The following is a 13,888-nucleotide window of genomic DNA, read 5'->3' on the forward strand; positions in this document are numbered from 1 at the left end:
CTACTGGACACATGAGATACATCATGAAGTTGAATGGACTTTCCCAACATATGAATGGCAAAGCATAATCTACAATTGCCTTGTTTCCTCAGGGGAAAAAAGGCTTTTAACCAAGGAGTGATTTAAAAATTTTTGTTCAGAAGAACCCTTACTTCTAAAGGGATTTGAGTCATTAATTATTTCCTTGTCATTTGTGACGTATTTAGAAAATAATGATAATAATGTGCTGTATGAGATTTTAAGGTGACACAGTCCAGCAATAGGGATCCACTGAGATTTTCTATTTGATAAGAACTTGTGATTTTAACATTAGATCATAATGTTACATCATGAAAGTCATTTTTACAGTAATGCTAATCAATATTTTTAGAACATTTTACTGATGAACAAATCCACAATAGTAGAATATAGCATTTTTACCTACTGACATAATATATACTAATGAAAACAAAATAGTTAAATAAGATGCTTGGATTAATTATATGCTTACTGATGTACATTGAAGTGAATGAGATAACTGAAAGCTGGAAAGTAGCCAAATGAGGAATAAATCACTTTAAGACTGTCTAGAGAGACAGTTAATAATATTATAGTCATCAGACATTTAAAAACACCCTCAGGGTAATTATAAACATTTGCAATAAATCAAGAGGAATGTGTCCATTTTATTAAACCTACATCAAGTCTGCATGGAATAAATACTGTGATTCCTAGGAATGCATTCATGTTGATGTCCATCCAATATTCATTTCAAAGAGTTCTACCATATGACAATTTAATTGTAAGGAAAGGGTGATGTACTGAAGGGTAGTGTTTAAGTACTTCAGGTCATTCAACTATGTACTGACACTTAATTTGGGATCATTAAATCAGTGCTTGCAGAATGCAATGGATTCCATATATAATCCATTCATTAATCCTTAACTTTGAATTTATTTCTTTGTTTTCATGCATATGGATGTCAAAAAGTAAATATTTCTGTATATAAAGAGAAATATATTTTCATTTAGTCTTTTCCATGCTAAGATATTCTATCAAAACCTGTTATGTATGTTTAGGTCTCTGATTTTCAGAAATACCTAGTTTAACAAATTATAGTTGATATATACATATGGCCAAAAGTCTTAGTGTAAAATAGAAAAGACTATTCTGAAATCTTAAGAAAAATGTCAGAAAGGCTAAGAACATAAAATAAGTCTAAACTGACCAAAGCAAACAAAAACAAACAAATTGAACTAATGAAGAGTATATTTTAAAAGCAGTTTAAAATGGTGAATTACAGAGACAAATATTTATAATTTTAAACATCTAAATTATAATTTAATAATATTAAATTTAAAAATTAAATTAATAAGATTAAAATAATCTAATCCATATTTTTTTCTTATAAGCAAAGTTTCTTTCGAGCTGACAAGGAAAGCACATGTGTCCACGTATGCCTACCCTTCACCCAGAGGGTCATCATGTAACTCAGGCTGGTGCCAGAGAGCCCACCATGCCCCTGAACAAATTATTTGGTTCCAGAATAAGCACAGGACCCAAAGAGAGCCTGAGATTTTATATGTGGATAAATAGCCATATGTCTGATATTGATGTATGGACAAAGAAGGGAAAGGGCCTTTTTCTAGTAAAATAATCTGTGAGAATATGCTTGAAGTCACCAATGCCATCTGTCTAGCTTGAGAATGAAGCACATACATGAACTGAAGTAGAGGTGAGGCTATGGTAAGAGGGTATACTTGACTACTTTCAATTAGTTCTTGTCTCTATGTCATTACTGTTACAAGCTGCTTAGATCCCTATCATCAAATTACCCCTCCAGGCTCCATAACTGCACCCATAGAATAAATCTACAAATAGGTTCATTCCAATATTAAGCTGTGGAACCAATATTTGTTTAGGCAAAGGAAATTAAATAACCCCAATAGCTCTTTAGGTGAAATGCACATCAACTTTTCTGCTTATGTCACTCTTGTAAATCAGTTCTATTCAGCCCATCCATCCCTGAAATTCAACTTTTCTTTCAATATTCTCAGAATAGAAACCTCCCATTAAAGCAATCTATATGTTTTTATTCTATTTTAAAGATCACCCACTTCTATAACTTTCTGGCTTCTGTATATTGTCAGTTCCAAGACGCCTTGATTCTGGAATCTAGTTGCTGGCTGTTACGTTCAACTAATTCCTTGCTTAGACCTCTCTGAGAGTGAGCCTGCCTTGACTACTATCAGCTGCTTCTAATGAGGCTTCCTGGATATTGTATTCCACCTATTTGACCAAACTTCCTCTCAGAGACTTGGTTGAAAGCATAAACAGCAGGCTAAGCAAATTGAGGACGATGCGAAACTGGAAGGGTAGGGCAATATAATGAGTAATATGATAAAGATTTAACATAAAATTTTTAAAAGGCATAAATTATGAGAAAACACAATAAGATACAAGTGGCTTTTGTTTTGCTAAAAAGAGGTAAAGGTCTCACCTCTCTAAGGCAATAAGATAGCATGAGATGTACTGTGCAACCAATAAATGTGTCAGATTGTATACAGAAATATTGAAAAAGTAAAATAGATAGGGATAAAGGCATTTAGAAAGGTGGATTATCTAAGAAGCATACGTATCGGGTTGAAAATAGTAAATTCTTAGGCAGTAGAAGACTAAGTGACTTCATGGGATGTAATCATTTCTTTACTTATTGATAAATGGTTACAAGCAAAAGCATTACTTATTTTATATTATTCTTTTTGTCCAATATATTTTAAGTTTCATATAGAGAAGAGCTTTCTGCCAATTAGAAATGTCCGGTATCCTTATATGAGACAGGCTCCTTCAAAGTACAGTGAGTTCTCTCTTGGAGGATTCTGTCAGGGGAAACAATGCTACCAATCAAAGATGTTGAAGGAGATACCTGCTGAAATCTCTTGTTTCCAAATGCCTTATCTAGGAACAAAGCTGGCCTTATCAGAAACACCGGGGGGTGTTAAAATATGTATGTTGCTAGGGCCTACCTTGCAAAAATTCTGATTCCAGGGGTCTATGACAGAGCTGAGGTAGGATGATGATTAAAAATCTCTTCTAGTAATTCTGATCTACTACCAAATTTGGGTTCTAAGTGTCCACTACACTCAATTCTAACCTTTTGTCTATGACTCAATAATCACTAAGTGATCATGATTCAATGATGATATTTAGTTTACAATTCTGATAGGCAAATTGATTTTTTCCTTTTTTTCTTTCTCTTTACTTCTTTTTACTTTTCAGATATCTAACAGGTTGTTCTGTCTTCTAAATTTTTATTGAGATATAATTTACCTACAATAAAATAAAGAGACCTTACATGTGTAGTTTAAAGAACATTTATAGCGTTCCACTATAACTACCACTCAAAATGAGATACTGAATATTTCTGTTACCACAGAAGTTTCTCGTGTGTCCTTTTCCAGACAGTCCACTCCTGGTACAGAGATGCAACCACTTTCTGATTTGGATCACCAAGATTAGTTTTGTATGTTACTGGACTTCATATAAAAGGAATAATACAGCATGTCCTTCTTTTCTTTCAGGATTATTTCACTCAAAATTTTGTTGTTGAGTATTTCAGTGGTTCATTTCTTCTTATTGCTTAATAATATTCCATTGTAGGGACCTGCCACAATTCCTTGAACCATTTTCAAAATGATGGGCATTTGGGTTGTTTCCAGTTTTGGACATAATGAATAATGCCAATACTAGCATTCTTACATAAGATTTTGTGAGGATATACATTCTCATTTATCTTGGTAAATACCTGGGAGTGAAATGAGTAAGTCACGTGGTAGATGCATACGTAAATTTGTAACGAACTGCCAAAGAGCTTTCCATACTGGTTGTACATTTTTACATCCAGCCACAAGGTAGGAGAGTTTCAGTTTGCTACATTCTTGTCTACGTGTAGTATTGGACTTTAGCCAGTCTAGTGGGTACCGATTAATACCTCGTTGCTTGTTTTTGTTTTTTTGTTTTGTTTTTGCCACACCACTCCGCTTGCAGGATCTCAGTTTCCTGACCAGGGATTGAACCCAGGCCACGGCAGCGAAAGCCTGAAATCCTAACCACTAGGCCACCAGGGAACTCCCCAGTATCTAGTTTTAATTTGCACACACCTGTGGACTACGTTCAGCACTTCTTCTTGTGTTTATTGGCCATTTATATATCTGCTTATATGAATTGTCTGCACAAACTTTTTGCGCACTTTCAATTGTGTACTTTTATTGGTGTCTTGTTGCTTTGCTGGAGTTTTGTTTAATTCTCTGAGCTCTTTATATAGCCTATGTATTTACCTAAGTTTTTCAGATATAGGTATTGGAATTTATTCCCCAGGTTGTAGTTTGCCTATTTATTTTCTTAATGGTGTCTTTTATGAGCAGAAAACTTTAATTAATACAAGGCTCACGCTGCTTGCTGCGCCCTGAGTATTAAAGATCTCTAATTCAGGAGCGTAGTGTTTTCTGCCAGCATCTATGAAATTGAGGCAGGCTAACTCGCTAGCTTGCAAGTAGGGTAAAATCTCAGACCCTTCACAGTTCTTGACAGTATCATATTACAACCCCCAGCTGTAAGCAATACTAGGGAATATAGTTTTTCAACTGGAACTATTGCTCTCTCAGTTTAGAAGGGAGAACATATATTGCATAGGCAAGCGGCTATTTCTGCTGAGGGGTCAGCCTACTTTGAGTCACTGACTGCCCTGTTTCCACGTTTCTAATGATAACCAAACCATCCGAATTGACATACAGTACTTTTCCTTGAATGATGTTAACATGCTGAAGATCTGCAGGCTTAAAGTCAGACATTATCTCTCTTTAACAAAAATGATTCTATACATGTCACTTGTAAATTTTTAAAAAATTTTCAGGGGCTTCCCTGGTGGCACAGTGGTTGAGGGTCCGCCTGCCGATGCAGGGGACGCGGGTTCGTGCCCCGGTCCGGGAGGATCCCACATGCCGCGGAGCGGCTGAGCCCGTGAGCCATGGCCGCTGAGCCTGTGCGTCCGGAGCCTGTGCTCCGCAACGGGAGAGGCCACAGCAGTGAGAGGCCCCCGTACTGCAAAAAAAAAAAAACAAATTTCAGTGTCAGAAATTACTCTTATGCTTTTTCTATTGTATCAAAAGAGTCCAGTTGTTGAGAGCAGGGACTATGGGGGAGACTATTAGTGTTTGAATTCAGGCTTCTTGGACTTACTTTTGAGTCACCTGACCTCTTACTACTTTAGCTTTTTTCATTTGTGGTATAATCATGGCCATCTCCAGCATCATCACCATCATCTACTTTACAGAGCTGCTGTGAGGATTAAATGAGATGATACATGTAAAGCATTTAGAACAGAGCTTGGATACAATACATGTTCTCTGTAAGATTATCCCTTGCTATATTCTTGGGTGATAGCTCACTGCAACCTCTTTATACTCATTATACATGGTTAGGAGTACAGATAGGCTCTGATCAGACTTTAAATCTCAGTTTTGATGCTTCTTAGCTATGTTTTGTGAACAAGTTACCCATCAGTTGTTTCTGTTTACCTATTTGTAAAACTGTAAATATTACCTACCTCACATAGCTGTTGAGAAAATTCAATGATACAATGTAAAATATTTATTCTACTGCCTGAATGAAAATGATCAGAGATACTATTTTTTTAATATTTTTATTGCTGCAAGACTTGCTCACACTGTCTATTGGAATGGCCGTCTCTCACACACTTAAAGTTAGGTAGGATTCTGAGAGGCAATAATCAAGATCAAAGTCCACCCGTGAAGACTTCTTTGATCACTGCTGCCTAAATTAAACACTTTCTTCATTGCACACCACTAGCACTCAGTTTGCATCATTCATGACACAACACACTATTTTCTCTATTAAGAGAGTCATATAAATATTTCTCTTTCGTTAATTGTAAGCTTCTTAAAAGTAAAGACTACATTCTGTAAAACTTTTAATCTCATGTTTTGTATCTGCACTAAGCAAGTGAGCTATGAACGTTTCCTGAATGACATATTTTTAAAAGTTCAACACTTCCTCTTTTCAAGCCTTTTAAAAAATGTCTTGAATCTATCCATTCAAATAAAGTTTCATTTTTCTCCCCTCTTTTTATCCATTTACTTAGAATCAAAGACTTGAATTTTCTTTGTTAAGGAATTTAAAGTAGACTTTTACACTGTACTCTTAATCATAATTAACTGCTTTGGAAATAAGTGTTTCTCTAATAAACTGGATAAGAAGCCTAATCTTTTTCTTTAAGTATATTTTTCTAAGCAAAATACATCTTCAATAACATTTGGCTCCAGCAGGCTGCCTGATTCCATCCATGGATGATGCTTAATCCATTCCTTAATGAAAGTAATTCCTGATAACCAAGATAAAAGTCAAGTATAATGCTGATGTTTGAACTTAAAATGAGGACATTGATGAATGGATATGTAAATACATGTAGCCCTCTTCAAGGCACAAGGTATTTGAATAGCTTGATGTTTATTTTGGACTCTAGCCCAGTTCTTTATTTACTATCAAGATTTATTGTAAGTATCAAAGGAAAATTTTCTTTCATTGAACAAGAGTATTACTGGAAATAATTTAAAAAGTACAAGCAGGGTACTTTTTCATGAATTATTAAATTAAATAATAAATTAAATTCAAGTTTATCATCAGAGTAAAGGACAATGTTTTTCATTATTCCTAAAACAAACACTGCTTCTAGCAGAGGATACAAATACTGTGATTATAGCATCTTATTTAGTCAAAGGAAAACAAAAGAAAAGAGAATGAGGAATTTCAAATGTATGTAAATGAGTGTGTGACTATGAATTTAGTGTACATTAAAAAATCTTTACTTCATCAGTAATTAAAATGTCTTCTCTTACAAGAATTTCCTAACTGTAATCCATGTAGGACTTGGAAACAAGCTAACAAGGAATTTTCTTTCCTCATGGACATTTATAATAAAAGAGTAAAGTTCTCATTTTAATGTTGTAAAAACATCATCAAAAGTTACTTTTCTGTTCTTTATTTTACAAGACTATCTTGATAGGACTAACTAAAACGTGTTTTCTCCCTTTAAAGAAAGATGTAGTGTTTAAAAATTCATTATTTCAAAGTATGTTGAGCAGAAGTCATAAGAATACCATTATGGTTATAAAAACCATAGATAATCTGACTAGAAAAAACTGACAAAGGCATACTCAGTATGTTGATTCCAGAGCTAGAGTTTACTATATTCACTAAATAATCCTATCAGTGACTATCAGATTTGTGTTCCATCTTTACTTTTACTGATGAGCCAATTATTTTTATTTCCTTTTTGTTTATTTTATTCATTTCAGCCTCTTGGTCTTTGTTCTGTGACCCCTAAATAATATGAATTAAGCAACAAAATAAGGATTTCCGTCCTGGGGACAAAGGACTGTGCTTTTAGAGAGTGCCACAGACTTTTGTCTGAAGCCTACCCATCAAGTTTAATGGAACTCAGCCTCCAAAACCCCATGTGACCTTTGAATATTTAGGGCTAATGTAACTGTCACTCGCTCTCCCTCCCTGGGAGTCCACAGGAGCTCTTATTTGCTGCTTCCCAGATTTCTGCCAACCTGTTTGTGCTCAGTTCTATTGATGCCACTTTCTGGCCCACTCTTGTATAACTGTTCTCTAATATAGTTCAAAATGCTGAGTAGATTAGGACAAGAGAACTCATTTTTAAATAGTTATTTATTTGCAAGAAAAATAAGTTGCACTGTAAATCTTCTTAACTTTTTAAAATAAAAATGTAAAAACTAGGCCCATCTATACTGAATAGAAATTTTTCTCTAAGACTCCTTCTTAAGGCAAATCTCTAAGGAAAACACGTTTCAAAATATATGTTCTTTATCAGAATTTTGTTTATTTCCTCTCATTTGAACGTATAGATCTCTACTCCATTTCCTATCTTCCTACTGACAAAAAAAGAGAGAAACTATATTTGAAAATCTCTGGGATCAGTCAGCTAGAAAGCAGGTAGATTAATTCAGGAAAAAATACTTATACAAAAATAATATTATTTTTGCTTAGTTTTCTTAATGTAACTAGGTAAATATATTGAGAGAAAGTGTCTTCTCAAAGTATGGCAAATTTAGGTAAAACGCTTTGTGTTCTACTTTAGAAAGTTAAATAAAATAAGTATTTTTATACTACTCAGTATTTGTGTGAGATTTCATTTTGTAGACAATATGCCAGGATAAATATAAAGTGATATAATTTCAGTGACCTTCAAACAGTTAAGTACTAAGTAGATACTAAAGTCTACAACGAGGGTGTAGGCAAGATACTTCAGATTTTTTTTTGAACCAAAAAATAGAAATGGGTAATTTTTTAAGTGTTCCAGGATCTGTCAAAAATGATTTTTTCTTATTAGATAGAGATATAAGTCTTCCTGAAAGAGGAGAAAGACAGTATTGTTTTTATGACTTCCCATTATTTGAAAGACCGAGATATGTACAAAAGATTGAACTTGAGGTGTTAACAAAGTTTTCTGTTGTTGCCGCTAGATTTGTAAGAAGAATGTGACAGGACATGAAAACCACAAATAATAATAAGTAAGCTCCTTCGATTTTTCAAGATTTTAACCGAAGTCACCTGCCATGCAAATACCAGCTTACAAAACTCATACCAGCAACAAACACTCACCATATTCACTATCATAGAATATAATTAGCTTCTGCCAGGCATATTCTGTGACCACTCTCAGGATAACGTCATTTAAGTAGACAGGTGGCCTAACAGAGAGAGTGTAGTCATCATTCCTGTTGCTCCGGGTGACTCCACAGCCACTCCTTGGGGTCCCAGCTGTTGAGCGCTGAATGAAGAGGTGGGGGATGTGCATGGCATCTGCCAGAGACTGGAGGGACCCAGCTGATGTGCAGCCAATGGAGCTGACCAGGGCCAAGATGCCTTGATTCATGAGTTCACAGGCTGCAAGAAAGCACAGTAATATTCAAATGTCAATAGGTTTCATATATTTTCTCTTTCTGAGGAACAGTGAATAAAGCTTACACAGCTATTCTACAACTATGGAAACATTTTTTTTTAAAGGAATATTCTACATGAGGAGATCCTCCCATTACAAAGTGCTGTTGGAATACAGATCAAGAATTCTATCCTAATTAGCTATTTGACCTCGTGCAAATTTCTCAGCTTTTTTCGGTCTCAGTTTCATCACCTGTAAAGAGGGTAAAATAGCATGAATCTTTCAGGATTATTGTGTGCATGAGAGATAATTCAGTGTCTGTTACTTGTCTCTCGAGTGATAGGCATCCAATTAGAGTGATAGCTATACTTTTATAATTTTCAGTGTATCATTCAGGGAAAAGGTAATTCTTTACTGAGTATATAATACAAGGTTTTAAGAAAAGAGACAATATGCAAACTGGTAAATAAATGAAGGGGGAGATGAAGAGTCTGAGGAAGGAATTTCTAGCCACAGAAAACAGAGCCATTGTGGTATCTAAAACTTTGATGACACTTGTCTCTCCTACTAAACTGGAGAAATGAAAATGTTTTTGTTCTTTTCCTTGTTTATCAGAAAACTCATGGGATTTCTCTGGCAGTCCAGTGGCTAAGACTTCGCCTTCCAGTGCAGGGGGTGTGGGTTCAATCCCTGGTCAGGGAGTTACGATCCCACATGCCTCGAAGCCAAAAATCAAAACATAAAACAGAAGCAATACTGTAACAAATTCAGTAAAGACTTTAAAATGGTCCACATCAGAAAAAAAAATCTTAAAAAAAAAACGAAAAAAGAAAACATGGTGAAATCAAAAGGGAAAACTCATGGTGTACATTTCAGAAACTATCTCATTCTGGTTTCCAACTGAAGAATTTCTAATTTCTACTATACGGTTTATGATCTCTGTTTTAATTTCATTTTAACTATTCTGTGTATGCATATACTCTTACTTCAAAACCTATTTAAAACTAAAAAAAATATAAATTATAAGTAAACATAAAGACGTCACATATATAGAAAAATAGAGTTCAGAAGTGATATCTCAGAATGCCAATCTTTGAAGTCAAGAGTTTAGAAATAAAATCAAAAGTAAATTTAGAAAGAGTCAAGGCAAAATTAATTCCATTTGAGAAGATAAGACAACGTAATTGTTCCAGTATTAATTCTCGATTTGATGCATTCTACATACAACATTCTCAGGATTCAAACTTTATTATAGATTGCACATAATTCTTGAAAAATTTGAAAGAAAATTTAGACGATAAGTACCTCCATGTGATAAATTGGCCAGTTAATGAAAGCTGACAAAATGAAAGTTTAGAAGTACTATACTAGTGACACACATATAAATATCAAATAAATTTATTATGATTAATGTTAAGCCAACCAACACATACAAAATAAATTAATAATTACTAGGGACATAATTTTCAAGCATGAGTGAGGTAATATGATTTCAAATAATTGTGAAAGATAGCATCAGGGATCAATGCTTCTTAGACCATAACAGATTGCAGGTGAAGTTTCAGTAAAAATCACACAGAACCTATTCATATTCATGAATTCAACATTTATAGGAAGCAATACAGATTTATAGTTATACTTTCAATGAATTTATGCAAAAACGCTGGTCAAAAGTTTGTTTCACTACAGAGGTAAACAAGACTATTGCTTGTTTATATAAGCAAGTAGAAATTCACTTTTTCAAATAGATTTTGCTTAAAAACTTGGCTCATTTAGCATTTAATATCAAAATAAGTGCCTTAAGGTACACATAGCTGAACTCAATCTTTAGATCACAATAATTTAAAGTGATCAAATGAAGGTAATATTTTATATAAATTTACCACAAAAGTTATAAAGTTATAAATAGAGGTTTGATATGAAAAAATCAGTTTCAGTATTATATTCTGTCACATATAACAATACATGAAAATTATTTTAATCTTCAGATTTAGAAAGATAAACTCTGAAGAGTCATATATTAATCATTCTTTAACAGATAAATTTGCTTTAGTATATAATTTGTGATTTACTCCTATCAACTATGTTAGTTCTATTAACCTCTGTTAGTGAGAACACAAATTAAGCAAATACTAAAAACAATTATATAAGCAAAATGTGTTATTTTAAGATTATTTGCTATTTGGTATTATCCATCCTGCTACACATACTAGCAAGAATAACTGAATTTTCCCTATAAAATCAAAGTAAGAATCATCAAATTTGCAATCAGAAAACCATATAATATTAGATCTGAAAGGTAATTTAGAGATCATGTAGTCCAGAATGGAAAATCAGCTTTAACTGCAATGCCAACCATGACTGTCAGTATGTTCGCATCCTAGAACACTGTTTGGAGAAGGATTCGGAGACTCAAAAAGAGTAGCAAAATCATCGTGTTAGATTTCTCATAGGAAGAGCCTGCAAGTCATAGACATGCATCCCTCTTATAGTGCCTCCAACCTTCAATGGTTTACAGTTGTTAAGAACACACACACACACCCCGCTTCAAAAAAAAAAAAAGAAGCAGGTCTCTAACTCATTGTTCAATAGCCTTTTCACCATAGCAAGCAAGTGATATTTAACAAACTTAAATTTTTACATGGCAAAGAAAAGACAGAGCTGTACATCGGGGAAAGCTCAATGGAGATTGCCTATCCTCATGTTTGTAAAAAGCAGTAGTCCCAATATAGAGAGAAAAAAAAAGAGCTCACACATCTAAAATAGACTGGTACTTGTTGACAGTTGGACACATTAAGAATAGGTCTGGAAGGCAACCTGTCAGAGCTATATATGATGCCCATTTTGTCCATTTTACCAATATAAAATGTTGGTTGAAGCAGAGAAGATAATAAATTTATTTCCTCTGGGCATCGACCCTTCCTAGGGCCCTATATAAAAGTTAGTATAAAAAAAGAGACTCATGACAGCCGAAGACAGATTTGAGAAAATAAAGGGCTATACCAAGAACAGAAGCAAAGCTTAGTGAAGCAGTCTATCTTCTAGTATAAGAATTCCATGTCTTGACTGTTAGAGGACTGCAATATTTAGAGTTTTAGTTACATACAATGCACACATTAATTCATTACATACAGGGTGGAAACTGAATTTGAAATATCAGCATGTTTATGTGTGTATCCACCACTGTTTTCTTAGAAGAATCCAAGCCAAGGATTTCTCAATGGTATGCTGCTTTCCCACTGATTACTTCAAGCCCTGTGATTTACTTAAATTATGCATGCATGTACTCACACACCTCCGAACATATAGAGGATACTGAACAGCTTGCTGGTTTTGTGACTCCAGCTGTTTGAAACTGTAACACTATCAAAGATGTTTGTAGCCTGCATTAATTGCTGAAAGCATACCTTTTTTATCTTTTCTTTCTTTCCTCCCTCCCTCCCTTCCTTCCCTCCTTCCTTCTCTCCCTCCCTCTCTCCCTTCCTTCTTTCTTCCTTGTTTTCCTTCTTTCTTTTCTTCCTTTTTTTGCTTTCTTTTTTTCTTTCTTTCTAATAGCAACTGCAATTAGCAACACTTTCACCCTTTTCTGTCATTCGGCAGTTATGGAAATGAAGTTCTCTGTCTAAATATATAAATTTAAGTTAAATGATGTTCATGTGCACTATTTTTTCATTTCTGAAGCTAATCAGTTTGCCTTATTTTTTATTAAGTAAAATAAGATTAAAATAAAATCTATCAAGGGTTTTGAAACTGATTATATGTTATTCAGTATTCAATGAGAACTCAGTAAATAATTTTGGATAGCACCATCCTTCTTGAATACACTTATCCCCTATGATATTTCTTCTGACTTATTTATATTGACCAATTTGTCCTGATATAACATCTTCTAATGATTTTAAGTCACATCAGGACTTTTGCACATTCAATTCATAGACTTATTCTTCAACACTTAATTATCAACGTTCAACAATGGGCCAGGAACTTCTTTGGAGACTAGATAATATATATGGCAGGTTCTATCCTCAAAGAGCTCCCAATCTACTTACCATATTGTTTCCAAAATCTCCCTTGCAACAGAATTCAAAGTAGAGATTTAACACAGATAACTAACTTCACTCCTAGAGGTTCTACTGGTAGTCATGTATTTGCATTATGATATGTTATCTGAGTAGTTGTGATGTGTAATCCTTTCTGGAACACATAAGTCTAGTGGATTGTAACTGCAATGCTCTTTGAGGTGACTGTTGCAGAACATCTAATATTCGTTGACTTTCCTTTACTTTTTCCCAATAATATTGTTGACAATATAACCATAACTGGAGAGCAGAACTTCCCTATTTTTCTAATTTTCTTAGTTTGTGAGTGGGGATGAGGTATAGGAAAAGAGGATACACAGAGTTAATAAGAATAAAAGTATCTCAAAAAGCGACCCTTACCTTCTTTCTATTTACAATAATAAACTAAGAAGATTTCATTCTTTCATGTTTCTCCGACTCAGACGTAACATATACTATTTACACAATTCAACAAAAAGAATAAAATACCTAGGAATAAACCTACCTAAGGAGGCAAAACAACTGTATGCAGAAAACTATAAGATACTGGTGAAAGAAATCAAAGATGACACAAACACATGGAGAGATATACCATGTTCTTAGATTGGAAGAATCAACATTGTGAAAATGACTCTACTACCCAAAGCAAACTACAGACTCAATGCAAACCCTATCAAATTACCAATGGCATTCTTCACAGAACTGGAACCAAAAATCTTAAAATTTGTATGGAGACACAAAAGACTCCAAACAGCAAAGCAATCTTGCGAAAGAAAAATGGAGGTGGAGGAATCAGGCTCCCTGACTTCAGACAATACTACAAAGCTACAGTAATCAAGACAATATGGTACTGGCACAAAAACAG

At 34.2% G+C, this 13,888-nt stretch overlaps 1 protein-coding gene across 2 annotated transcripts in view; it reads right to left on the bottom strand.

Moving 5' to 3' along the window:
• The window catches only part of GRID2 (glutamate ionotropic receptor delta type subunit 2), a 1,349,856-nt gene that overhangs the window by 639,006 nt on the left and 696,962 nt on the right, over window positions 1-13,888 (bottom strand). The window contains exon 3 of one of the 2 annotated variants that reach the window (XM_033857389.2): window positions 8,686-8,970. The exons of the other annotated variant lie outside the window; for it this stretch is intronic. Coding sequence (XP_033713280.1) covers window positions 8,686-8,970 — 285 coding nt within the window. The remainder of the gene's footprint in view (window positions 1-8,685; window positions 8,971-13,888) is intronic. 2 annotated transcript variants of the gene reach the window in all.

Source organism: Tursiops truncatus, chromosome 5 (genome assembly GCF_011762595.2).
Source record: "Tursiops truncatus isolate mTurTru1 chromosome 5, mTurTru1.mat.Y, whole genome shotgun sequence".
Classification (NCBI taxonomy): Eukaryota; Metazoa; Chordata; class Mammalia; order Artiodactyla; family Delphinidae; genus Tursiops; species Tursiops truncatus.